The sequence below is a fragment of the Ochotona princeps genome, chromosome X (genome assembly GCF_030435755.1).
Source record: "Ochotona princeps isolate mOchPri1 chromosome X, mOchPri1.hap1, whole genome shotgun sequence".
Lineage (NCBI taxonomy): Eukaryota > Metazoa > Chordata > Mammalia > Lagomorpha > Ochotonidae > Ochotona > Ochotona princeps.
Window position 1 is genome coordinate 33,379,262 of NC_080865.1, and position 27,874 is coordinate 33,407,135.

A 27,874-nucleotide genomic window follows, 5' to 3' on the forward strand; every position below is an offset into this window, starting at 1 on the left:
CCCACTCTATGCCTCTGTTTGGATTCAAAAAGAAGGTCCCTGGAGAGGCAGCACGTGGGAGGGGAAGAAGGGCCAAACACCTTTAAACTCAAATGGCCCTAGAGCCAAAATCCTAGGTCTATAATTGATAGAACCTTAGGCAAATTACTTGACTTCCATGATCTACACTTTCCCCATCATAAAATGGAAAGAAGAGCTTATATGTTTCTGTAAATGAAATCTGTGAAGCAATGGGCACAAGACTTTACCTACAGTATAATTACACCAGCACAGACAATGACTCTCATTGTCTGCTGCAAGTCAAATTCCAATTCCAGTTCTTACCAGCTGGATAACCTTGAGCTAGTCATTCCGCCTCTCTGAGCCTGCCTTATCCTCTGTAAAATTGATAAAGCATGTGTTTTTTTCACAAGGAATTGTAAGAATTAAATAAGCTAAAGCACAGAAAGTGCCATCAAGTTCCCTTCTTTCCTTGTTCCCACCTAAGATGCCTATAGCAAATGAAGAAAAAACTCTGTCACGAACTTGACTGGAGAAAGGTTAATGTCATTAATGCATACCAAAGAGTTCATACAAATCAATAAGAACAATAAATTTAAAAATGAACAGAAAATTCACAGAAGAAGCACAACAAATGTCTGACCTAAGATATGCATATGGAAAGTCATATTTATAATATTTTTCAACTACTAAATTAGTAAAGCTTTGAAGACACGATATCCAGTACGAAAAGTGTGGTAAATTAATCCCACACTTTTAGAGGAAGCAAAAAGTAGAACAGTTTAGTGATTTGAAAGAAATTTGGTAATGTATGTTAAGAGCCTTTAAAAAGTGAATACTCTGATTCTATAAGTCTAGTTCCAAAACTTCATCCTGCAGAATTAATATTGATGTTCTCATTTGTATGCAAAAGAAAGAAAATGTCACTTTGTGTGTAGATGTTTATGTAAGCCTACAAAGAGAGGTAGAAGAATATATATCACATTGTTAACATCAGTAGCCTCAGGACAGTAGGACTGGGAGGGGAGTGAACAAGAGGATTATTAATGTTTTCTTTACCTCTGTATTGTTAAGATTTGTCACGATGAACACACATTATTTTGTGATTTCAAAAACTCGGCAAATAAGAGAAGAAAAATGACTGAGATAACATTTAGTAGTGAAAAAGAATATGATCCGACATAGATTTAGGAACAAAGATACTCATCACAGCGTTTTTTATAATAGTAAAGAGTTGGAAGTAATAGTAAAAAGTTGGAAGTAATGTAAATATCTATCAATAGGCTACTTGTTAAGTAACATTATATTACATTAATGCGATGGAATATTGTACACTCATCAATAACGATATTTATAAATGTTTAGCTACAATGAACCGTACTCCATGTAACAACCACTTAAAATAGCAAGGTAAAAAACGGTATGATTTCACCTATGTAACAAATATACAGTCACACCCATTTGGATGGCTATAGTTTTAAAAATCCAGAAAATGGTAAGTGTTGACAAGGATGTGGAGAAATCAGAATCCTTGTGCATTGTTGGCACATATGTAAAATGGTACACACACTGTGGTAAAGAAGATGACAGTTTCTCAAAAACTTAAACACAGGGGCAAGTGTTTGGTATAGCAGTTAAAAGCCTACATCTCGGGCCCAGTGGCATGGCCTAGCGGCTAAAGTCCTCGCCTTGAACGCCCTGGGATCCCATATGGGCGCCGGTTCTAATCCCGGCAGCTCCACTTCCCATCCAGCTCCCTGCTTGTGGCCTGGGAAAGCAGTGGAGGACGGCCCAATGCATTGGGACCCTGCACCCGCGTGGGAGACCTGGAGGAAGCTCCTGGTTCCTGGCCTTGGATCGGCGCACACCGGCCGTTGCGGCTCACTTGGGGAGTGAATCATCGGATGGAAGATCTTCCTCTCTGTCTCTCCTCCTCTCTGTATATCTGACTGTAATAAAATAAATAAATCTTTTTTAAAAAAAACGCCTACATCTCAGATTCAGATTCCTCATATTGAGATTCAGATTCCTCATATTCAGATTCAGATTCTAGCTCTTCTTCTGATTCTATTTTCCTTTAAGGTGCATCTGGGAGGCAGTAAGTGATCGCTCAAGTGGTTACGTCCTTGACATGCACATAGGTGATCTGAATTACGTTCCAAATTCCTGGCTTCAGTTTGGCCCAGTCCTGACTTTTGAGGGCATTTAGGAGTGAGCCAGTAGATGTGAGATTTATGTTTGCTTATCTATCACTACCCCTTTAAAATAAATTAAATTATTGTTAAATATTTATTTTATTTATTTGACAGTGAAGTGACAGAGAGAAGGACAAAGAAAGATATTCCAACCACTGATTCACTCCCCTTTGGCCAGGTTGAAGCCAGGAGCCAGGTATTCCATCTGGGTTTCCCAGGTGCGTGGCAGGAGTTCAAGCACTTGGACTCTCACTCACTGTTTAATAGGAAGCTAGATTAGAAGCAGAGCAGCTGGGACTTGAATTGGCTCTCTGATATGGGATGCTGGCATTACAGGTGGTTTAATCCACTGTTGCAAAATGCTGGCCTCATAAATATTTTTTTCAAATTAAATATATTATTGTCATATTATCTGGAAATTTCACTTCTGAGTGTATACCCAAAAGACGTGAAAGCAGAAGCTCAGACATATCCTTGTACATCAATGTTACTCAAAGCAATATTACTCAAAATAGCTAAAAGATGCAAGCAACTCAAATGTGTACCACCAAATAAACAAAGTGAGGTAGGTACATACAATGGAATATTGTACAGCCACAGAAAGAAACGAAATACTGAAACATGCAACATGGATGAATCTTGAAAACATCAAGACGAATGAAATAAACCAGACAAAAATGGACAGTGTATGGCTATACTTACACGAGAAGCACCTAGAACAATCTAATTCATAAACACAGGAAGTAGCAGAGTGTTTATCAGAGGCTGGAGGTAAAGAAGAATGGGAGTTATGTTTAATGGGTACAGTTTCTGTTTTGTAGGAGGAAAATGTTTTAGAAAAGCATAGTGGAGATGGGTGTACGATACTGCAAATACACTTAATGTCATTGAATTATATACTTACAATAGTTAAAATGGTAAGAAAAAAGTGCACATGAGCAAGGAATCGCAGTCTATTATATTTCTGAAGAATTAACTGGATTGGAAGTTTCAGTTAAACTCCACATTAAGCAGATATGCTCATTTTTCATGTATCAGCCAGGCAGCCATGGTATCTACTTGTGAGAGAGGAAACACTGGTAACACCCACTATCACTACATGTTCCACTCCAAGCAGAATTCGCTGAATTGCCACTTCCTTCAACCTCTAAGAAAAGCCTAGAAATCTAATGCCAAGACTGACCCACCTGGTAGTCTAAAGTCCAAGCCAGGCATTAGCAGGTTCTGGCATGACATGATCTCAATTGCATTGCATTTCCCTTCCAACTCTACCAGCATGTACTGGGCATGCTTCAGACCTGTATTAAACCTGCTTAGGGTACCCTTTCTCCTCCTGTCCCAACTGACATCTTCAGCAGGTTGAGGCTAAGAATATGACGGAGATACAAGGATACTTCAAAAAGTTTGTGGAAAATGCAATTAAGAGAAGTTAATTTTGGTACCAAAAAACAAAAACAAAAAACAAACAACAACAACAAAAAAACCACCTTAAATTCCATTTTCCCATGCGGGAATCTGATCTGGGAATACCTCTAAGTCTCTTTGGTGATCTCCCCAATCGAACTGCTGGACTCAGAGCCCTGGCTAAGAGAGGACGGAGGACGGAACAGGTCAATCAACCACCTCAGCTAAACGTTGGGCAGCGAAATACTGGGCAAACGAAGACTCCATGATGGACTGTGACAATCAGTGGCTTCTTCAATGACCTAATCGAGCTGGGAGGGATGTGACTGGCAGCGATCCATAACTGGAAGACTATTAAGACCACTTGAGCAAGTATCTCAGCATGCCCCATATCTGGGACCTTGGGCGGGTGGGAGACTGGGTGGGGATTCTCCCTCAATATCCCCCTTCACCTCAGATACATAAATAATATAATAAAAATATATATTAAAAAAAATTCCATTTTCCACGAACTGGTTGAAGCAACCACATGCCTTTTCTCTAGGCCAGAGGAACCCAGTTCCTCTCATGTCATTTGCAGAACCAAAAGAAAAAGCAGAGAATGACTACCTCACTTACTGTCATCTTCCGGTCAGCATTCAGGATACCAGTAATTGTCACTGGGTCTCAAGGAGGAGACTGGGATATTGAGCAAATAGGGTGCTGGTGGGTTCTTACTCTGGATTGGAGCCACTCAACCTGCCAAAAGGCTCTGCTAGGCCTCCTCTCCAGTCAGCCCAGCTTCTATGTCTAGCAACTCAGTAGCCAGCTAGATATTGCCTCTGACAGCTGGAGATTATTAACATTTTCTTTAAACATTTTTGCACTGCAGGAAAAATGGTCCTGAGTTTGTATCCTCCAACTTTTTAGCTGTGTGGCCTGAGTAGACAACTTTGTCTCTCTGAGCCTAAGTTTTCTCATTTGTAAAATGGGAACAATAATATGTGCGTCCTAGAACAGCTGTCTAGATTAACTGGGTTCAGAAACATATGTAAAGTCCCTAGTATTCAAAAACTTGCAGCTTTCTTTTCCCTTTCCTTTTCTTATCCTTCCTTGCAACTGGTTGGCCTCATCTTCCGCCCCAGAGATTTGTGCCTCAGGTTCAGGCTCTATTTTCCAAATCCCATTCCGATTGGAGAGTTGGCCATGGCAGACCCCGTCATTCCAAAGTAACTCCTCTTCCCAGGGCCAGCTGTAGCTTAGCGGGCGCCCTTGCTCTCCTGTAAGCACCAACCTGGCTCAATGTCTCAATTCATGCTTTTCTGAGCCCTCTCTTATGTGCAAAGAGGGAAAAAAAGTGTTTTATTCTGTGTTCTGTGTGCCTGTAGCCATAAGATACATAACAAACATAACCATTCCCCAGAAGCCTATCCAGCTAGCACTGGTAATGGTGTTTCTGGTGGCTCACGTACATACAGACCCCTCTCAAGTAGAAGCCCTGGCCCTACCCCCAGCTTTCAGCAAACAGCTGCATGTGGAATCTGCATACAGCTGAAAGATGAGCAGACAAGGGCAGGTTTGATGCCCAGTCTGCATGGGCACACAGCAGGTAAATAGCTGCCAGGGTAGAAGCACAAAAAAAAATTGCCCAGAGGGACAAGTTTTTCTAGGGCAAACTCCCACCCCTGAGTCTGAAGCATTACCTGCTTCCACACCCACATACAGAAGAGTGGGCATGCCCTTTCCCTGAGGTACTGATGTCTGCTCAGAAGACCAGTCTGTACTCTGTCTCATGGCTTAGATGCTCTCATGCTTGGACTGTGTTTGTTCAAGAATCCTTGACCTTCTTTGCATCTTAGCCACACTCACTGTCTTCCCTTTTCTTACCGCCACTTGGACTGTGTTTAGCAGACTTTGCCAGCCATGCCATGAGGGTGGGAGGCTGCTTGGCTCCCTTCCTCCCCCCTCAACCCCCACCTCCACTTTCAGGAGATACCAGTCTATCCTTTCTGGAGGTTCCCGTTGCTATGGTGACTATAGTAGTCAGGCAGCAGCCTGCGGGAAGGATGGGAAGTAGCCATGAAAATTGGGGGATGTATGTTGTGAGTGTGTGTCTGTGTCTGAGTGTGTGTGTGTTAACACACATGACCACCCTGGGTGGGAAGTAGAAAAGGGAGAGAGGGGAGAGGGAGAGCAACTTAGTAGGGAGGGAAAAGGGGGCAGAAGAAGAGAGGTCCAGAAGATGTAAGGGTTGTGGAAGAAGGGACAAGGCAGGGGGAGTGTTGGGAAGTCAATGGTGAGAAGGGTACGAGGGGTAGGGGAGCAGGAAGGTATGGAGAGCCAGAAGGGGTGAAGGACAGAGGTCAAAAGAGGGAATCTGAAGTAGAGATTGGAGGGACTGGGGGGTGATGGGAGGTAAGCACAGTGGAGTGGGATAGGATGGATGGCAGAGAGGAGAGGATATGGAGTAGGTTAATGGGTTGATATGAGTGGAGGCACCCAGAAAAGCAAGGGTTGAAGGAGTGTGCATACAGCGATATGGGTTAGAGAGAGATGCAGGGTGGTCTGGGAAGGGTTTAGGGTAATAAACAGATGTTTGGGAAGGTTATGGGGTTGTTGGTAGGTTGATGAGGGGCAAAAGGAATGATTATATTGTGGAAGGAACATGGGAGTTGTGGGAGTAAGGGGGCTAGAAAGACCCAAGTGGCAACTTTCCCACTGCCAACCTTAATTCACTATGTCCTCAACTTCACTATAAATCTCACCTTTTGTCTGTCTCTACTTCAGAACTCGCTGTCTCTTGCCCTTCTCAGAACCCCATACAGACATTCCTAGGAGATGAGCTTCTGCAGATCAGAAGGCGCCTCCCCAAGGGCAGCCTTTGCCACAGTTCCTAGGAGATTGCTTATTGACTGTCTCTCCTTCCTCCACCCTCAAAACAGGGAGCAGGACACCCTTTCAGGCTGTTAAGAGTCCTGGGTCAGGAAGGCTGTTTACAGGGCACTGTGTTCTGCCTGCCAGTTGGGAGTGACAACAGGGGCCACTGACCAAACTGGAGCTCCTGGCCTTTGCCTAATGCCCTCAGTTCCCAGTTCTCAACATCCCGAACCAGCATTAGCCCGGGAGTCCTGCTTGGCAGGAAAACTGTGGCAGGTGGGAGGAGAGAGGAAGGCAGTGAGGCAGAAACAGCTGCCAGCCGGAGTGGAGGAAGAGCAGGGCCCCAGTGGGGATGGGCAGAAGTCGAGGCGCTGGCTCTGGCAGCCTCCCACCCTTTCCCGGTGTGTGGGTGTGTTAGGTTCAACTTTCTTCCCCAGCTCTCCCCAGCCAATGCCACTGTTCGGCGGGCAGACTCTGCTTCTCGGCTGAAAGAGACCACAGAGGTTACCTGGGCCAACTATCCCCCAAATCTAGTGTTGGCTTCAGTACCACAGCATCTGCCGCAGGGGTCTGCCTGGATCAGGCCAGGCATTTCCTGGAAGCAGAAGCTCACTTCCTCCTGAGGCAGTCAGTCTCTTCTTTGAAAGAAAGAAACTTAACCAAGCAACCCTGATGCGTCAGGCCCAGCGGGGCTGTACAAACTTCTTGTGAATAATGACCTCACGGGGTTGTTGGGACAGGTCAGCCCCATTTTACACATGAGAAAAGCAAGGCTCAGAGAGTTGAAGTCCAAAGCTCAAGGTCACCTGGTACGTAATAAATCAAAGAGCTAGCTTGGAACTTAGAACTTTCTACCTACAAAGAGGCCAAGCGGGATCTGCTTCTTAGACAACGGCTTTGAGGTGTGGGGACAGAGAGAACAACGTCTTGAGTCTCCTCTTCTCCACATGAAATCATCCTGAAACTCTTTCCAGTTGAACTTGGCTTCCAGTTTCCTCCACACCCTGGTCAGAGTGAGACCCAGAAACAAACGCACAGCTGGCCAGGTGGGTGTGGGCCAATCCAGAGTAAAGTACAATCCCTTCCTGGGATTAGCCTTGATTAATGCAGCCCCAGAGCCAGTAACAATGCTGAGAACTGTCATTCCCTGAGGCCTCTAAGCCCTCTTGGATCAAGAGCTATGGAACAGAAGCTGGAGATTTGCTCTCACCTCCTCCACTCCTTCCAAACAAAACGCTGTGAATTGGGAGCAGGAAAGAGGCAGAGATGGGGGAAGAGGCCATGAGAAACCAGGCAGGGTCCTAGCAGGACCAGGAGGATGGAGTGCTGTGAGGTAGGAGGTGGTTGTCTGGTAACCTTCTGCGGGGAAAGGGGAAAGGGGGAGCCAGACAAGGGGTTACACAGGAAGATAAAGGATTGGTGGGGCACGGCCCCGGGGGTTGGGAGAAGCAAGGGTGGGGATGAGCATGGTCCTGCCTAGGTTAACATCGTTGTGCTGTGAAAGAGGAAGTCAGTCGCACATTAAGGAAATGTTGCAGCTGGTACTAAATTGGGAGGTGTCACAGGCAGCAGCGAGGACAGGTATGATTCTTGGGGCCCCGTGTGGCCGGAAACAGGGGCAGACATTGCAAGAGGGAAGGACAGGTTTCTGGAAACAAGGGAGGGCCTCCAGGTTTGGTTTCCTGAAGTAGAGGGAGCCTCCTTATCCTGGCCTGGGGCTCAGGGCTCTCCCACTCTGGGGAAACTCTGACAGTGGGAATCATTTCTCAAGGATCTTGTTCTGGGTGGGAGCTGAAGAAGAACCTTGGAGGCTGGGAAAGATGGGAACAGGCTCTGGGCCAGCAAAGAGAGCCTGCGGGGAAGTCAGGGTGAGGGAGCGAGGAGAAAGGGAAGCAGAGGAGAGCAGGCTGTCTTTCCCCTCAATGCCCATAAGATAGCTGTTTTGGAGAGCCCTTGAGGATCTATTGAAGAAGGAGAGAGCATTGGAAGAGAGGTGGGAAAGACCGGAAGAGAGCTGTGGAGCTGGCAGTGCCCTTCTGCCAGCACAGCAGGCAGCAAGAGAGCAGGAGGAGTTTGCTTGCTCACAGGAGAGACAAGGAGACAAAAGAGAGGAGGGCGGGCCAAAGGGAACTTGACAAAGGCCATGACAATAGCATGAGCTTTGCACCAGAACATGCTGTTCAGAGTCCCTGCACTCCTGCTCATGAGCCTAGTGACCTTAGGGCTGACTGTCTCATCCCCCTGCACCTTGGTTTCCTCGTCTGTGACAGGGGTGATGGTGCTAATATGACTGACTACCCTGGGCAGTGGTGACTGCATAATGTATGTGAGAGGGCTTGGAAACCCCAAGCAGTACATCAATGTCAGATATGAAGTTCTATTACCAAAAACCATCAGTCACCTCTTCTCACTCAGATCTCACAGAAAACCCAGGAAGTGGGCATAGCAAGGATTATTATACCCGTTTTATAAAGGAAAGCTAACAGAAGTGAAAAGACTTGCCCAAGGTCATACTGGTAACAAGTCACAGAGATGACAGGGCCTCTTGAATCGGAGAGATCAGTTGCCTTTCTCCTGCCTGGCAAAGACAATGTGAGAGATTGTGATTTAGTGTAGGACCAGTCAGAGCTTGGAGCCAGCTCTGAAGGAAGTCCTATGGGAAATCGTGGTATGGCTTTCATTCATGCTGGCGTGCACAAATGAGAGAGAGAGAGAGAGAGAGAGAGAGAGAGCGAGCGAGCAGTTGGGGCCATGGGATTGGAGGGAGAGCCATAACAGACAGGCATCTTTTACTCTGCTGGTGAACCACATCTGTCTGCCACTATGGAAAGTGTTCGTCTGTATTTTGATATACCAAATTCAACGTGTCCTTCTTTGAGGTGGCAATACCTCTGTTTGCATGTCCCTGACATTTAGGAAGATGTGCATGTGTGTGACATGACGTCCACTTCTATGGGTCTGTGGTGTGACAATCTGTCAATCTCTATGTGACTTTCCTCAGGTGGCGGTGGTAGTGGTGGGGATGGTATACAGCGGCATGTGTGTGGTGTATGTGTGTGTGTATCTGCCCGTATACCTTTAAGAAGTGCAATATCTCATTTGGTAGTTTGAGTGAGGCAGTGAGTCAGCTGAGACTGAGAGAGGTGGGAGAGACTGCTAGGTTACGAGAAAAAGAAAAAGGAGAAGGAGAAAGTGAAGTTCGGAGCAAGGAGTCACTTCTTTCCTTCTCAATCCCCTGTCCCAAATCCCTCTGAAGCCCACCAGGAGCATGAAAGGCTTGCCCAAGTCACCGTGGGTCATATCACCGTGGAAAGGGACACCTTCTCCCCTTTCCCCAAACCTCTGAAGGGAGATGAGCTAAGCTAGCAGGCAAGTGTCTTCCTCACTGGCTTTCGCCCTGCTGCTCCAGGATGTGTAAGGTCCCCAAGCCACCTGGTCTCCCTGTCACCTGACCCTTTGACCTTGCTGTTCTTTCTTCCCTCCCCCAGGGCAGGCCATCTGGCCAGGTCAGGAGAGCAGGGAAGTGGCATTGGGTCTAAAGGCTTATAGCCCTCCACTGCAACTGTCCGGAACAATGCTGCTGCCAGTGAAGAAGTTTCGTAACATTCTGTTCTTCTCCAGACAGGCTGCTCTGCAGCTGCCTCACCTCGCTACTGGCTGCCTGTCTCCAATAGCCAGAAAAAGCTAGCTTTCCCTCCACTGCCACTCCGGGGCGCTGGGAAGGCACCAAGCTTCCGTGGCTCTCCGATGAGCCCCCCCCCCCCCCCGTTCGCTGCTCCCAGCTCTTCCTTTTGTCAGGGGAGAGCGGCCAGCATGCTCCCTCCTGGGCTAAGACAGGTATCTCTCAGGCTCCATCTGTCTCGGCTCTCTCCCGCGCGGGCCACCTCTGGTCATGTAAGGTCAACAGTGCGGTGGGCCCTACCCCCAAGCGTGCCCTTCCTCTCACCCGGTGGCAGGAGCCAAAGGCTGAGGGTTAGGCTCTTAAATACTCTTCCTCCTGCATTTGGCCTTCCTCCTTGCACCAGCTAGCCTCAGAACTTCCGTTTCCAGCTCAGGAAGAGAGGAGAGCACCGCTGGTTTAGCACGAAGGCTATAACGGGAGCACAACGTCTCCTCCTCTCGCCACCCTTTCCCTTTCGGCACCCCCCTGGCCAGAGAGCCGTCCCTCCTGGTGCAGGGGCGGGGTACCAGAAAGTCTCAGCCCAGAAGGTCCCCGAAGGGCCGGATGTACAGAAGTTGGCCAGGTGGTTACCTGACCCGAGTCCCCGAAGCCCCCTCCCGAGGGAGGATCCCGGGAGTGGCACTTAGCGGAGCTGCACCGGGAACCCTGGGAGAGGTGGGCTGGGTAGAGACCAGACCTTTTTATGTTCCTGGTCCCGTGGTCGCTGCCGCTACAGCCGGCGGCACCGCCACTGCCGCCCTGGCAGTTGTAAGGGGCCGCAGCCGCCGGTCCCTACCTTACAGCCTTTCGTGCACGACCGGATTGAATACTCTTCCGCCTGTAAGTATTTATGCAGCACGAGGTCGAACTCATCATATTTTTCCTGAGCATGTCGGTCCAGCCGCTGGTACGCCTCAATACAGTTGCTACATACCTCCCAGGCCCCGGAGCCCGGGCTGGCCACCACGGCCAGCAGGTCCCCCAGCAGGGTGTCCAGACTGCAGTCCAGGCTGTCGGGACGGTCCATGCCCAGCAGCAAGTCCCAAATCGTGTAGGTGTCGCAAAAGGAGAGAGTGAAGTTCCGAAAGTGGCCTTTGAGCAAGTTTTTTTTGGCGGGGGGGAACTCGACCCGGGTCCGGGGAGGGGAGCCGGGGGGTCGTAGAGGAGGGGCCGGGGTAGTCGGTTCGAAAAGTCTCTGCAAAGATTCCAATTTGGTGCAAGCTGCGTCCAGTCCCGTGGGTTCTGGGACGTCGCGGCAGACCGGCCCGGGGCCGGCGGCGGGGGCGGCTTTGGTCAGGTTGCTGTATCGGGGGCTGCAGGTGCCCAGGGACGCTGTAGCTCCGCCGGGCGACGGCGGCAACGGCAGCGCCGCTCGAGGCGGCACCGGCTGCCGCTCACGGCCGGCCCCCCAGGGCGGCCGCATGGCGCTGCTCAGCTCCCTGGCCCGGGGCCGGGCCCCCGCGCACAGCCACAGATGGTCAGCGAGCAGCACGGTGAAGAAGAGCAGGGACGCCAGGGACAGTCGCCATCGCTGCGCCCGCTCAGAGTCGGCGCAAGGTTTGTCGCTTGGCCTGGGAGCCCAGCAGCAGCAGCAGCAGCAGATAGTCAGCGCGGCGGCGTCTTTCCCGGGCCACATCCAAGCGCCCCTGAACATATTTCAGGGGGGGGTTCCGGGCAGGAGGGAGTAGGCAGGAGCGAGGCCGGACGGCCGTCTCGGGCGGGCGGGCTGCGCGCCGCTCCGCGCTCCTCGGCGCCGTCCAGGCTTTACCTCGGTGGATGCATGGTGAGACAGACAGGCCGGCCGGTCCGGGGCGCCGCTCAGGCCGGAGTTGCAGGGCGCTCTCGAGCCGTCCCCGCGCCCCTCCCGCGCTCCCTCGTTCGCCGCCCGGACGCCGCCGCCCGGCCCACTAGGCGCTGCCCGGCGTCCCGGCGGGGGGCGGTGCGGGGCAATGGGGCGGTGGCGGCTGCGGCGGCGGCGCCGCACTCCTCATAGTGTCGGGCCCCTCAGCTGCCCTCGGCTCCGCGCCACTTCACTCCGCGCCGGCGGCCGCCCGCCTCGCACTCTGTTCTGGCCGTCTCGGCTCGGCGCAGCTCTGCGCCCCTCAGCGCCGCCGTGCGGGCCCCGCCGCCGCGCTCCGCTCCGCTCCCCTCGCCCCGCGCCGCTCCTCTCCCGCCCGTCCGCCCGCTGACCGCTCCGCGCCGCTCCCTTCCTCGCTCGCTCCCTTCCTAGGCCGGCCGGCCGGTCCGTTGCCCGGCCCTTCGGGCTTCGCTCGCGCTCCGGTCGTTGACCCGGGTCGGTCCCGGGCCGGCTCCGCTCCGGCTCCGCACCCGCTGCTCCCGGAGTTCCGGCTCGGGCGGGCCACCTGGCTCCCGGCAGCGCCACAGGCACCGGACGCGGACACCGGGCTTTACTTAGTGCGCCTCTCGCTTCCGCCTCTCGTTCGCACCGCTGTGGCGGCCGCCGAGCGGCACGGCCCCGTGGCTCCCGCTGGCTATACCCCCTCAGTCTGTCGCCATCTTCCGCTGTGCGGAGAACACCTTGAGAGCCCGTGTGCGAGTGTGTTTGGGGGAGCGGGGCGGAGAAAGAGGCACCGAGAGGAGGAGGGAACGGGACCGGGGCCCCGACTGCGCCTGCGCCTCAGGACTCTCTTTTCCCCCCCCCACCCCTCGCCCGCACCCCACCCCAGCCCCCGCCGACTGCAGCCTGTGCTGTTTGGGGATGTTTCCAGTCCACCCCCAACTCCATTCACTTCAGTGCCTCCGTTCATCCGCCTGCTCCCCGAGTGAACACGCCACACGCTGAGTCCCAGGCCCGGGAGCTCCCCCTCCCCCACTACCCTGGGCGCCCTCCTCCCTCCCCGGAGCCGCCCCTCTTTGCTCCCGAAGGCTAAGAGACTTCTGTGGGTGATTGTCGGGGACCAGAGACAGGAGGCGTCTCCATAACGTCTCGCCGCCTCCCCGGGTCGCCTCCCCCGTCCCCGTGACTAGGAGACACTGGAACCGGCTGCAGATCGGACCAGTCCCGTGTCCCCAACTCTGCTGTCGCCCTCACGGTCCTGCCCGAGGCCGAGGCGGCTACTGGTGCTGAAGGACAGCTCCCAGTTTAGCTGCCGAGGAGGACCGAGCTTGGAGAGCGTCCTGGAGAGGGCAAGGCAGTGGGCTAACATAGGTAGTAGTGCGAGGGTGTCGTTTTTTACCCTTAGGAAGATTGCCAGCAGCCTCCCCCCAGCCCCGGTCCTAGCTTCCTGGCTCCCCCTACAGGCTGCTGAGAATAGCTGAGCGAGAGTTAGGGAAGCTGCGCTGGCGGCAGGGAACCATGTGCTTGGGGCCCTCACAGAGTCACATGGCACTAGGAATTCGGACGTACAAACGTCCGGCCGCGGCGCCACTAACCTTGTTTGGGCTCAGACGGATCCTGCGGTCTACTTCCTTTCCTCGCTGCTTCTGACTCTCAGTAACTCTCATGTTCTCGTTTTTAATCGACCCTTGACAGAAAAAAAAATAATAATACAGGAAAAAGCCCTTATTGAGAGCATGCTATGTGCTAGGTGCTACCAGAGGCACTTGTATTGCCCATCTTATATTCATGACAACCTTATGACATAGGGACTACAGCGATCACCATTTACAAAGGGAGAAGCTGATTAAGTTGCCTTAAGTAATCGATGCAGCCAACATAGAACCCCTGGCAGGCTAGCTTTAAAGCTCTACTAACATGCCAGCAAAGCACTAGAAACATGAAGAAGTGCGAAAAATTACTTCTACCGTAACGGGGAAAATATATTTTGTATTAAAAGATAAGACATAGCTGTTGGTTTGTGGACCAAGTCATGGACTGGAGACTTGAGACCCGTTGGTAGTTCTACCGCCAAGTAACCTGTGCACTCCTCAGTGAGTTTTTTTCTTTCTAGCTTTTCATTACTATGATGATTTAAATACCCAAGGCAGCTAATTTGTAAAGAGAAAGCAGTTACTTGGAGCCCGCCTTTGTAAAGCTCCAAATGTGAATAGCATGCTGCAAGCGTGGGACTGAATGCATTCAGAGCAAGGGTCCACATGGTGATCCTGGAGGCAGAGGGAGTAGGCAGGCACAAGATGCAGAAATCACCAGAGAATTCCCCTCCCGTTGTGCCCACCCTCAGTGATCTAATGGGCCTCTTAAATCTCCCAGTGTCACCACCTTGGGAACCATGCCTTTAACACATGAGTCTTGGGGGACATTCAGCGTCTGAACTACAACACCAAGACTTGCCTCTCCCTAACATGAGGGGATACTAGGCTTCAAGAAATGTTGTTGACAATCATTACAGTATTTCGGCATCAGCTGGACTGAGTGCCTGGTTGCAAAGAAAGTTTCTGGAAGAGAGAGCCTTGGAGTTAGTTTCCTAATGAAGTAGCAGGATTTGGGTGGGTGGGAAAAGCACCGCAGGTGAGAGGAATGTGCGTGAAACATTTTCAGGGACAAATAGCGGACTTGTATGTTTGTTAAGTCATGAGTTAAACTATGCGGATCGTGCCTGCGAGGAAGGGAGTGAGGTGTCTGCGGGGAAGGGGATATGAGACCAGAAAGAAAACTCTCAACCATTTGGGAAACACGATTATGTTCTGAGCACTGTGCTGGGGCGTGGTGGGGGGGCTAGATGGGCTCCTGCGGTGGATCAAATATAGCCCTGTTTTTGAGATGCTGACAGTTAAATTAGGGAGGCAGATATGTTACAGAAGGAAGTGTAAGCAAATGCAATGAGAATGCTCCTGAGTGGGACCTGCTGCTCATGGAGCGAAGGACCCATCAGCTCTTGCCAGCTTCCCTTAGAGATAATTTTGTGTACTTGAGCTGGAATATTACATTTGTGCTGTTGTTTGTCAAATATCTATTGAAATTCTATTATGTTTCAAATGTTGTAGTCAATATCAGCGATGCAGACATGAATAAAATATGTGTCTTGGGCTAAAACCATTTGGTTGAGGTTTTAGGGATGAATAGGAACTGACTAGACAGATGACAGAAAAGGTGGCATGTGAATGATGTTCCAGGCAGTGGGGATGTCATGTGTAAAGGCCAGTAGCAAAGCCAGGAAATACATGTTCTGAAACCTGCAAAGCAGTTCATTGCGACTACGTGGGAAGCGGGAGCACTGCCAAAAAAAATGAGACTGGGGATTTGGCAGGAGCCAACTCAAGAAGGGCCCTCAGTGCCATGCTAAGTAGTTTGGACTTTATCCCAAGGGTACTAGGAGCCATGGAAGAGGTTGAAATGTTTTCAGCAGGAGCTGACACGATCAGATTTGTATTTTTAGAAGATTGATTTGGCTGCAGCCTGGAGACTGGGTTGGAGGGGGTGAAACTAGAGGCACGGGAACCAGTTGCCAGACTAGTTAGCCCCGGGGGGGGGGGGGGGTTGAAAGATGCTGAGAACTGAACAAAGGCAGAAGCACTGAGGGCAGAGAGCAGAAATGCACAGGGAAAGAAAATGAGAAAGAGGGAATTGGAGGGACCTAGGTCTGGCCTAGATGTAAGGAATAAAGAGGAGCTTCAAAGAAGGAGGGTGAAATCAAAGGATTCCAGGACACTGACAGGGCTGCCCCAGCCCTCCTAGAGACTGTCTATTGGAGTCAGTCTTTGTTTAGTCCTTGGAGGGTTCAGTGTTCTGTTTAACAAAGAAGGCTAATCGCTTTCAGACACCTAGGTTAGAGCTGATTGGCAGGGCCACAGTGATTGACACCGCCGAGTGCCAATGAAAGGGCAGCCTGCCAGGCCTAGGCGATCAGCTCTGAGCACCTCTGGAGCTTTCTGTGAGAAGTCACTCAGGCAAGACTCCCTCCCTCTCCCCCAGAGCACACAGGATGAAAAGTGTCTCACAAAGGTCCATTTAGCACAGGAGCACAATATAACAATAACTTACCCACAGAATACCCACCGCACACAAACGGGAGGTGGTAGCAAGCACACTGGCAGCCAGAGAAGGCTCTCATTCCCTCATTCTAGGTGACACACGAAATTAGGATGGAGCAGGGAAGGGACTGGTCTCTAACCAGCCCTTGAGGTAGAATAACCAAAGGTGGGGGTGGGATGGGGGCAGCGCACACAGCTCCACACAGCAGGTGGGCCCTGACCAATCATCTTCCTAGCCTTTCCTCTCCACCTGCCTCACTAGAGGCTAAAACTAGAAAATAAAGGTGAGTCACTCCTAAGGGACCCAGGGTGCCCAGGAAGAATCCCTCTTACCTGGCAGGGGGTGGGAGGAAGAGATAGGTGTACACAATTTGGAGAAGGAGGAAGGCAAGATTTTGCCTGGTGAAATGCTAACAATTAAGAAAAGATAAAGTAGAAGCCATTTAGAGGAACCGATGTGATTTCACAGGGAGCCTTCTGTTAAGCTCAAATCTTAGAAGGTCATGGACAAGAGCTACAAAGACAGGCAAGTAATTAAGGGTTGGGGGGAGTGTCTAAGAACCTGTGAGAAGAGCGTCAGGATGACTAAAGCGCAGCTTGAGCTGCAGCTTCTAGGCTTTTGCCCCCTTCTCCCTCTGAAGTTGAAGTAATTTTCTGTCTATCTGCAGGCTACACCTTTCTAAAAACAGGAAGGATTGAAATAATCCTAGCTTGGATGCTGGAACTTGGCATTAAGCCAACCTTTTTCTGTTGGCTGAGTCTGATCTTAAGTTTTCATAGAGCTTCTATCTACTTCGTTCTCTACTTCTGATCCCAACCTTCCGTCTCATGTCTTCTTGTTGAGTCCCCCAGGCACCTCACATGACCCAGTCCCATTTTTTAGTTCACCAGCTAGAGAGGAAGTCCTGACCTCAAACCTTAATCCAGGAACTAAGGTCTTGTGGCCTCTAGACAGACCTTTCTGATTCTAACTGCTCACTTGTACTTCTAAATGTCCCTTCTTTCTGTATTCCTCTGATCCTGCTTGCCTTCCCATTTACACATCCCATTTTCCTGTTATAAATCCTATGTCCATGAGGAATGCTTTTTGGTTGCAAATCATAGACAACTCTGTAATGATGACTTAAATAAATGGAAGTTTATCTGTCAACAAAACTCCCCTTATAAGAAGTAAACATTTAGTCTACCAGTTAAGATGCTCAGATCCCACACTGAGGTATCTATGTTTGATTATCTCCAATGTATTTCCAATGCAGACCCTGAAAATACAAGTGATGGTTCAAGTAAATGGGTTCATGCCCTTGTAGCAGACCTGGATTGTTTGCCTGGCTCCTGACTTTGGACCTATATCACTTATAATCTTTGCAGGCATTTTGGAGACTGAGCCAGAGGTTGGGAGCTCTCTCTCTCTGTTTAGAGCTCACTCTCTCTCAAGTGAACTTTTACAAGTTTAAATAATTCCCTTGAGATGTGACTTTGTGAAATAGTGCATTAAGCCACCACTTATGACATCAGTTTCTCAGACTGATGTTACAGATTCAAGTTGCTAGGTTTTCAGTCCAGCTTCTTGCTAGTGCATGTGGATAGGTAACAGAAGATGTTCAAGTTCTTGGGTAATGGCACCCATGTGGGATACCAGGATGTAGTTCCTGGCTCCTGGCGGTAGCCTGGCCAAGACCTGGCTGTTGTAGCCATATGGGAAGTGAATCAGTTGATGAAAGATCTCTTCCCACCTCTGTCTTCTTATTATTGAAATAACAACTCTTAAAAGATATTTCCTGATGGATAATCCACAGCTGACTTGTCATCAAAATCATGATTTTTCATCCCTGTCATTTTTAAGGTAGACTTTAATTCACTTGGGTTATTTGCCTCATAGTCACAATATAGCTACTGCCACTTTGGGCCTCATGTCTGTTCAAGACAGAGAGAGGGGAATGGGCTAGGAGCAAGAAGAATGAGAACAAAGGACCTTTAGATGGTCTTTTCTAAAAAATATATATTTATTTTTATTAGAGAGGCAGGTCAGATTTATAGGGAGAAGGAGATACACAGAGAAACATCTTCCATTCACTGGTTCACTCTCCAAATGACCACAAGACCAGAGCTGAGCTGATCCAAAGTCAGGAGCCAGGAACTTCTTCTGGGTCTGCCATGCAGGTGCAGGGTCCCAAGGCTTTGGACCATCCTCTACTGCTTTCCCAGGCCATAAGGAGGGAGCTGGCTGGGAAGTGGAGTAGGTAGGACATGAACCAGCATCCATATGGTTTTCCAGTGCTTGCAAGATGAGGGTTTAGCTATGGAGCCATTGTACCGGGCTCAGTCTTTTTTTGTTGTTGTTGTTAAATTACAGCCAGCTATATCTCTTGTACTACAAACATTATGTGGACATCACTACTTGCAAAGGAAGCTGGGAAATCAATAATTTTAGCTGAGCACATTGGTACATTGGTATGCTGAACATAGTTGGCATTCTCTAAGTTAGGAAGAAGAGCGAAATCACTGTTGGGCAGGCAACCAATAGCATCTTCCATGAACCTCAATTGCAAACTGTTTGCATGGACCACTTTTCTTTATTACTAACCCCCTCAGATACTGGGCTTCAACTGTTGGGCTTGATTTTCTCCTAGAAACTACAGGACTTGGTGAGTTTGCTGCTTTAGTGCAGGACAGAAGAGACCTGCCTGGTTTAACAACAGCACATGTGAAAAAGACCTCGATTTGATTATAACACCAGCGCAAGCCAACAGAATGATGATGCTGCCAAAAGAGGTAATTAGATTTTAGACTGCGTTAATAGAAGTATAGAGCCAGAACAAGAGAAGAGATGGTTTTGCCCTTCTCTATACTTGTTACATCCTACCGGAAGCACTGTGATCCATTCTGGACAATTCCTTTAAAAACGGAATGCAGTGATGAAATGGAAGGTATCTAAAGCTGAGCCACCAGATTGGTACACGAACGCCAAGCCATGCTGTGTAAGGATGAGTTGAAGACCCTGGGCTTATTTGGTCTATAGATAGGCAGATTCAGGGGGAGATATCATGGGCCTCCTGGATGTCTTAAATTTCTTCATCTTTTTTGTTCCACCTCAACGAGCTACCTCCAGTGTCACAAATTCCATGTTCCACCATGCCCAATTTCAATCAAGCCCTCATCACTTTTTCCATAACCCTCCTAGGTGCTGTCTATTTTTAAGTATATTTGTGTATTTGAAGGACAGAGTAATAGAGACTGAGAGACAAACTGATTGAGTGCCCTCATGAAATGCCTATAACATCTAGGACTAGGCTAGACAGAAGCCAAGAATGCTTTCCATTCTTCTCTCTCTTGGTTCCCCATTTGACATTATTGACCACATCCTCTTTATTAAGACATCTTTCTGCTATCAGCCTCCTTTCATTGTTTTTCTCCTACTGCTTTGAGAATTTCTTAATTAGTCTCCTTTGGGGACTCATTTTTCTCACTGGTTTTAAATGTTAGAATTTTTCATGGATGCCTTCTCTTCTCACATACACTCTCTCCCCAGGAATTTTCATCGTTGTCCATGGCCTTTGTCTCATATCTGCATCTCTGCACGGATGACTTAGACACAACCCAGAATCAGTGCATTCAAAAATATGCTATGACTTTCTTCTTCAAATCTGGCTCCCTAAGAGTTCCCCCTTTTCAGTGAATTGGTACCCCTAACTACCTGATTATGTGATTTAGAAACATAGGAGTCATCTTTGTGCATACTGGTTCTCATCCAATCTTTTGCTAAGTTCCATTTGTTTTGCTTTTATAAAAGTATCTGATGCATCAACACATTTGCAGCCACACTGTTGGCCTCAACCCTTTATTCATATTATTATCATCTCTGATTTTATTACAATGGACTAGTGTCCCATTCCTCTCTTTCCTCTCCCTTCCAGTTCATTTTTCCTCTCCCATTCTTCTCCATTCCAATTCACTTTCTAGATAGCAAGCCAGAGTGTTTTCATAAGATAAATATGATCATGTATTTACCTTATATTTTAAAACTTTCTATGATCCTTATGAGGAAGAATTATAAATGCAACCCACAAGGTCCTTTAAAGTCATGCCTAAACTTCTCCAGCCTTAGCTCACATCAATTTCTCCCTCATGCTCTTTGCTGCAGCCACACTCAGTGCTTTTTAGCTTCAAATACGCTGGCCTCCTTGGCTATAGAATCTTTGCACATGCTAATTTCTCTAACCAGAACATTTCTCTCCACTTCTTGCCTTTATCCACTTTGCCTGACTAAGCCTACTTAATACTCAGATCTTGATTCCAATATCACTTCTTCAGTGAAGATGTCTTTGGCCAGTTCCTCCAAGTTATATCAGTTTCCTTCACTGTATTTCTCATAGGGCTGTCTTTGTCTTTCCACTATCTATATCATTTGTTGGTTAATAACTATCACTCCTACTGAATTCTAAACTCCATCAGAACAGGAACCATGTCTATTTTTGTTCTTGTTTCTCTAGCACTGAGCACAGTTCCTGGAACATAGATGCTCAGTATTTATTGAATGAATGAGAGAGTTAATGGATGGGCACTTCAAGTGAAATCATACACACTCCATTACAGGGATATGGAGTTACCCAACAGATCTTCCAGTGTGACTGTGCTTTGCAGGAAAACATGAACCACAATGTGTGAAGTAGGCTAATTCCCTCTTGCCTGAATCTAAAGATAATGAATTCCCATCAATAAAGCTATTTTCAAACAGGCACATTACCAAAGGTCGAATGATTACTTGTGATATAATCACAAAATGGACTAGATGGATTGTAATGTAAGATTTTGCCACCCAAAACCATGCGATTTTTTGAGATTTTGTTGTATATAGAGAGTAGCCTTGTGAAAAGGATTCAAACACTCTTTGGAATGGAAGAAATCACTAGGACCCAAGCCCCATTGAGGCAATGTTATTACTTCCTTCCCTTCACAGAAACTCCTCTGCAAGTCCATATTTTGAAACACTAGAACTTTTTCTATGTTCAAGACTGTAATGGGGGGGGGGGGTTAGGCTATGGTTTGTGATGGTGGCATGCCATGTGAGAATGAGAATTTGAGTCCCAGCTGCTCTGCTTCTGATCCAGCTTTCTGTTAATGCACCTGAATGGCAGTGGAAGATGGCCCAATTACTTGGGCTGCAGCAACCCAAATGGGGGACCAAGATGGAGTTTTAAACTCCTGGTTAGCTTCAGCTTGGCCCAACCTTGGCTATTACAGTCATTTGAGGAGTGAACCATAGGGTAGGAGATATGTCTCTCTCTCTCTCTCTCTCTCTCTCTCTCTCTCTCTCTGTTACTTTGCCTTTCAAATAAATAAAACAAATATATTCTTTAATTATTATAGTGCAGAGATTCTTCAATTCCCAAATTCTTCATTTCAGGATTCACTGGAAATGTTGTTTCCCATGTTTTTCTTTTCTGCTTAAATTTCAAGTTATTTCTTCATACTTCTCAAAGCAAGGGTGAAAGTACAGTGGGCTAGCTATATCTCTGACTTCCTTTGTCTTCACCAACAGATCTCTTATTGAGCATGAAGAAGACAACAATTTCGCTTGAAAGGAGAAAGCCACAATGCTGATGTGAGACTTCGCATGGGGAAACCAGTAGCCTCCAACTACAAAGACTTTCTAATGACTATTGCTATTTTGGACTGAATGCAAGTCCCCATATTTAATAGCACTGAGCATTGAGGTGACATTTGTGATAGAATCAGCTCCTTCTTTATAGTGTATAGACAGTGCTAAGGTTCTTGAAAGGCTGAAGTGTTGCTGGACATGGGAGCCTGTAAGGGTCACAGACATGTCCCGTTGTATACAGGATTCTAAGTGGATTCAATCACAGTTGAGTCCCAAGCATTAGCTGGAAAAAATGTGATCCTGTGAAAGTTAAATAGGATAAATGGGAAGACCCTAGGAAATCTGGGACTCTTGTCTCTCTGGTCCTTCTGTCTGGGGAGAAAACTGAGTCCTCCAATCCTTGCTCCCTGAGGGCTAGCATAAGAAATTCCTGCTTTGTGAGTGGAGGCCAGGCATAGAGAGAGATGCAGCCAGCCCTCTGTTGCTTTGGAGCCCGGATGTGGTACAGGAATTTTATGTGTTCACCCCACCCCCAAAGTCAGCTATGGTTGTTTCAGAGAGGCGTACAGGGGCAGCTGGACCGTTTGGGCTTCTGGCATGGCTCTCTGGCAGATAATTGCTGCTGTCTAATGTGTTCAGGTAAACTCAATGATGAACTTTGTGGCCCTCTTAGGACAGAGTGTTGCAAAGAGAGTGACACATACCTGGGGAAGGGTATGTGAACAGCAGGGACTATAAAAAAAGGGCAGAGGACTTACTCGGGGGTGGGGGACACTGGAAATGAGAACTTCCCTTCTGGATGACCTGGTCCACAAGATCTTTGCTTCAATCTAGTAATCTTCACAGTCTTATACAAGGACATGCCAGTGGGAAGATCATGGTGAGACTCAGGGAGAAAACAAAGATTCAAAGGGCCAAAGTTGGAGGCTAGCTATAACCTGTTCCCTGGTGGAAAGTCTCTCTGTCACCCCCATGGGTTTCTCCTCCAAGGGGGAATTGCTTCCCTTTTCACTGGGCACTCCACCATGAGTTGACAAGAGACCCATCTGTCAAGATAGAAGTAGATTTTCTGGTTGATAGCGGACAGATGGGAACCCTTCCAGAACTTTCCTTCAGCTCCCTCCCCTTCTCAGAGCCAGTCCCCTAGACATGACAAGGCCTTAGCCATCGTGCTCTGAGTGTGAAATCATGTGCAGTTTGCTTGTGAAGGCCAGAAAGCCCATTCTGCAGCTCTCTGCCACTTTGTGCCAGAGGTAGCTGTTTGCTAAAAGCAGTAAAAGGTAAGCTTTGGGGACCGAGAGGGGGAGTTATGGAAGGAATTCCATCCTGGACACCTCAGTGCAAGGTCACTATCAGCTTGATCCCCTTACTCTGGCCCAACTATTATAGAAGGGAGGTGAGTGGGAGCTTTAAGGCAGTAGACCCAGGCTGAGCACTAGAGTCCAAGTCCCCTCAGATGATGATCCATGTGTGACCAAAAGAACATCTGTGGCTTTCTCCATTGGCTCTGCCCTCATTCTATTGCTTCACTGCTTCTGGGCAGACTGTATTTAGACTGTGTGGCTGTCCTGTCCCCTAGGTGGGGGAGGGAGGTGTGAGTGGGGAGCTGTGCTTCCCCTCTTGTAGCTGGAGTGGTAGTCCAATGACTACAGTTGCCTGTAACAGTTGCCTGTGTTGTTTCATCCGTGACTCTGAGAGCCTTGGTCCTCCAACTCTCTTCAGAAAAACAAAAGCACAGTACATCATCTACTTCTGATTCAGGCAAGCCTGGGTTTACATCCCAGCCTAGCACTTCTGCACACAAGTGATCAGAGGCAGTTTATTGATCAGTAAAAAGGGGAAAATAGCCAGTTCGGAAGTATCCCATCCATGACCCCTGTTGCATATTAGTCCACTCTGAGCTGTTCTTTGAAGGACAGGGTAAAGCACTGCCATTTTCTTCTCTCTTGACGTCTTTCTGTTCTGTTGTTTTAGACACATTCACTAGGAGGTTATTAAGTCTGGTTCACTGCAAGGAAGGAACTCCCAGAGGGGACAATTTCTATGTATAGCAGAGGCTTGTGGGTTGGGTGCTCCTCCTTGCTCACCAGGGTGCACCTCCTCAGAGATATAGATTCTGCGTGCATGAGCATGCCCTTGCTTCAGATATGAGTTGGGAGACATGTGTGTGGGGGGAGATGTGTGAGGGGGAAGTAAACCCTCCTCCCACCCCTCAAGAGAAGGGAAGCAGAGGGAAGAAGCCTAACAGCTTCCAGCGTTCCTCTCAGAAGGCAGTTGGGAGGGTGGAGCCTAACCTCCAGCTATCAAGGGCCTTTGGAAGGTGAAACCTTTGCTATTTCTTAAGATTTATTCACTTACTATTTGAAAGGGGGAGGGAGGGATGGAGGAAGAGTGAACGGTAGAGAAAGAGAGAGAGCTTCCACATGGGTAGAAGGTTCACTACCTCTTGAGCTTTCACCTGCTGCCTCCCAGGATTACGTTATCAGGATTAGGGTGAGGTAGCTAGGATTCAAACCAGGTGCTCAGACACAGGATTCCACAATGCTTACCTCAGCCTTTATTTTATGTTTATGACACTATAGCAATTCATCAGACCTGGGATTTGTAACATGTTGCATGTGTGCCCTCTGTTCTGTGTTGTCTTGGTGGTACTCAATAGAGCTCTTTACATGAACATTGTCTTTACATGGGCATCTTTGGGGCAAGTGCCCAGATGACTTTATCTTACCCTTAGCCAGTCGAAGGAAGAGATACACCCACACATAGGGAGAGAGTGTTTAGCAACTTTAAGGAGGAAAGGAAGGCTGAGTCCCTTAGGACTGCAAGAAGGAAGCCCTGGGACCTATTGGAGTTGGTCTGAGCCTGACACCGGCAGCTTGGGTGGAAAAGCAAGTTGAAATTTCCCCAGGACATGGCTAAGGGAAACACCAGCACCTTCACTGGTTCCTCTAAGCTCCTGTGTGACTCTATGTATTCTGTCAGTCATGGCTTCTCCAGTATGCATGCAACTCAGGTGCAGACCTGTCAGTTAACAGACTGTCATTTTCTGACCTGAAGTCGGAGCTCACTTCAGCCTCCCCAACTCCATGACCTCTGCTGTGAGGACCTGTCTTTCAGGAGTACTGCTGGCTTTGAGCTCATTTGCAGAATGTGGATGGCCGATGTCTTCTGAGTTTAGTAACTAATCAATTCAGCACTGGTTACCATACTCTTTTCCCCAGGGGGAAAAAAAAACCACTGATGACTCACCCTTCTGGTTTACTGAGGAGGAGAATGAAATACTTCCTAGAATCCCTGAATTACATTCTTATATATAGATTGGGGAGGGAGGGAGGAGAGGTAGAGGGGAAAATCCTTATACCTATAAAACTGTATCATGGAAATATATATATATATAAAATCTGGACACTGGAAATTCACTGTCCAAAGAAGTACGAAGGTGACCCTTTGAGACCTCAGAGAGGCCAGCATGGTGAACATAGAAAAAAAAATTATGAACAGAGTACTTTGGGGTAGAAGTGGAGGCAGTTGATCTGAACAGAAATTGCTCCAGGGAGGGAGAGCTAGCTTAAATTATTGAAAGTGGGGAAAGATGTATCTGTGAGTGTCAAGGAGGGAGAGCTTACTGCACATAGACAAAGCAAGGACCGTGCTAAGCACTTCCACTGCCTCCCCTGTAACTATGTTTTGGACTTGTCTATTACTGTGTTTTGGGTCCCCAAGGCTGCCTTTCCCTTATTTTTACTTCTTTGGCTGCTTTTTGGACTCTCCCTCCCACTGGACTGGGTCTGCACTAACCTGAAGGAAGGTGATATTGGCTTGGGATTGAGATGACCCTGATCATGACTCCCTGCACCAGACTCACACATTCTAACCCAGGAGTTCCAAGGCCAGGCTCAAGATTCTGTAAATTGGGCTCTGCTGCCCCCCCATGGTAACTGAGGTTACTTTTCCTTACCTGAGGTGATTTCTGAGCAAAGGCTGTCCGTCTCTCAAGTTTCTTGGCCACTTTCCCCAGTTTGTTACAGCCAGCCTCAACCCTTCTGGTGCTTCCAAGAACATAGTGCTTTCTTGGAATGGAGGTGGGTTGAGACTTGGTGAGATGCCGACACTGGTGAAATTTGCACCTTAAGTGGGAGGTGCTGCTGCCCCCATTGGCTTGCATCCAGAATACCCAGAACTTTTCTGGGGACTTTGGGGAGTAAGTGGAGAGAGAAAGGGGGTTCAAACTACTGGAACTTGGATGATGTCTCTGAGGTTGCTCTTGGGCTCAAAATAGTTAGCTTGAAGGCCCTAACATCTGCAGGCTGCCATCTCAAGGTCTGAGCACACAACCCTTCCCAAATGTATCTTAAGGTAACTGAGGAACATGAATCAGCTTGTCTTGCTCTTTGCCCAGTGTTTCTGCCAGGTCAGAGGCAGCCTAGAGTTCAGTGGGCCCACGTTTAACCCTCTGGGCCCTGCATACCTTTGGACACCAGGGCATGGAAGGAAGAGGAAGTAGAATCTTGATCAGATTTGAATGACATAAAATCTCTTACAAAAATCCAGGGGAATGACCCATTGTTATCAGAAGGAGTCCTACTCCAACTACTTGATGGCCCAGAGATAAGAAGGAGGGTTTACAGAGTTTATATGTTTGTCTGAGTATGAACCTGTGCGAGTGAGGAGACCATCAGCATCCCACCTCCCAGCTTCAGAATCGATTTGTGAAGATGTGTCCAAAGAGTAGGTCAAGCAACTTGTGTCTTGGGCTCCAAGTCCAGCCCTCAGCATGCTGCCAAATTGATGTTCATCCTCACTTCCACTTCCTTTTTATTAGGTGTTCTTTGTCCTGTTCTTTTAGATATTCAAGACCCATATCTCAAAGTAGAGGCAATGCGGAACCTCTCCAGGGACCAAATTAGAAATCTGGGACTAGTGAGTTAGTTACTGTAGGAGCATTATATGTATTGTTTCATTAATTCTTAGGAAAATCTCAAGAAAGAGGGATTGGTATCAGTTTGACAGATGAATAATACACAGACAACTGTGAGATGTTAAGATGGTTGCCTAGGATTGCACAGTGTGGGCTTGGAGAAGACTCGCACATCTACCCGGCTTTAAAGCCAGGGTCCTTTCAGAATGTCACTCTGTCACCCTTTATTATTCAGATTCCTTGTTTCTCTGATCCTTTCCATGCAACCAGATGCCAAATGTAGAAATCTTACTTTATAAATATCTCTTAAATCTGATCCCTCCTCTCTCTTTATTATTATCAGTTTCTCCTATCTTCAGTCTTCTATGTACTCTTTTAATCAAAAAAAACATTATATACCATGAAACATCTGGAAATACACAACTCAGTGAATTTTAATGAATATAAAGAGCCCATTTCTGCCACACCAAATCAAGATTCGAAACATTGTCATTGCAAGTGAAAGTCCCTTTGCCTCAGTTCCACTTCCAGCTATGCTTTGGCCCCTCTAGGCAATCAGGGTTATGTCTTCTGGCACTATAGATGAGTTTGCTCTTCAAGAATATCATATAAATAGAATAACACAACATGTACCTTTTGGGATCTGTAATTTTGGTGATATAATTTTCTCTGTATGTTTCTGTATCAGCCCTTTTCTGGTAATTGTTGCACTGAGATGTAATTCCTGTATCAAACAGTTTACTTATATACATGTGCAATTCAACTTTTTTGTATATTCACAAAGTTGTACAACCATTACCACGATGAATTTTAAAATCTCATTATTGCTCCCAAAAGAAGCTGCATGCCTCAGCTTTCCAACTCCTGTTTCATTTCCACAAACCCTAACCAGTCTACTTTCTGTCTCTATGGATTTGTCAATTCTGATTCTGGATATTTTCTATAAAAGGAATCATATCATAAATGGTCCTTTGTGACTGATTTCTTTCACTTACCTTAATGTTTTCAATGTTCATCCATGTTGTACGATGTGGCAATATTTCATTCTGTTTAATTGCTAAATAGTATTCCAGCATATGGATATGCCATATTTTCTTTATCTGCTCATTAGTTGATGGATTTAGGGTTGTATCTTTTAAATTTTTTTTAAATTTTACTTCTTTTTATCATTATCATTTTATAATACAGTTCCATAGATTGTGGAATTTCCCTTATTCCCTCCCCAATTCCCTCCCCCCCTTTACTGAGTTCCCCTATATCATTAGTATAGGATAGTTCTTCATACACAGTCATATGTCCATCATTGCAGGCATGGACAATGGCAGAGAGTCCAGCATCCTATTGTAAAG

General features: G+C 47.7%; 1 protein-coding gene across 1 annotated transcript in view; it reads right to left on the minus strand.

Moving 5' to 3' along the window:
- Positions 1-12,045, minus strand: part of NALF2 (NALCN channel auxiliary factor 2) — a 28,515-nt gene extending 16,470 nt beyond the window's left edge. Inside the window, exon 1 of the mRNA XM_004595210.2 lies at positions 10,913-12,045. Within this exon, the coding sequence (XP_004595267.2) occupies positions 10,913-11,770 (858 nt within the window). The 5' untranslated portion in view covers positions 11,771-12,045. The remainder of the gene's footprint in view (positions 1-10,912) is intronic.
- Between the last annotated feature and the right edge of the window lie 15,829 nt (positions 12,046-27,874).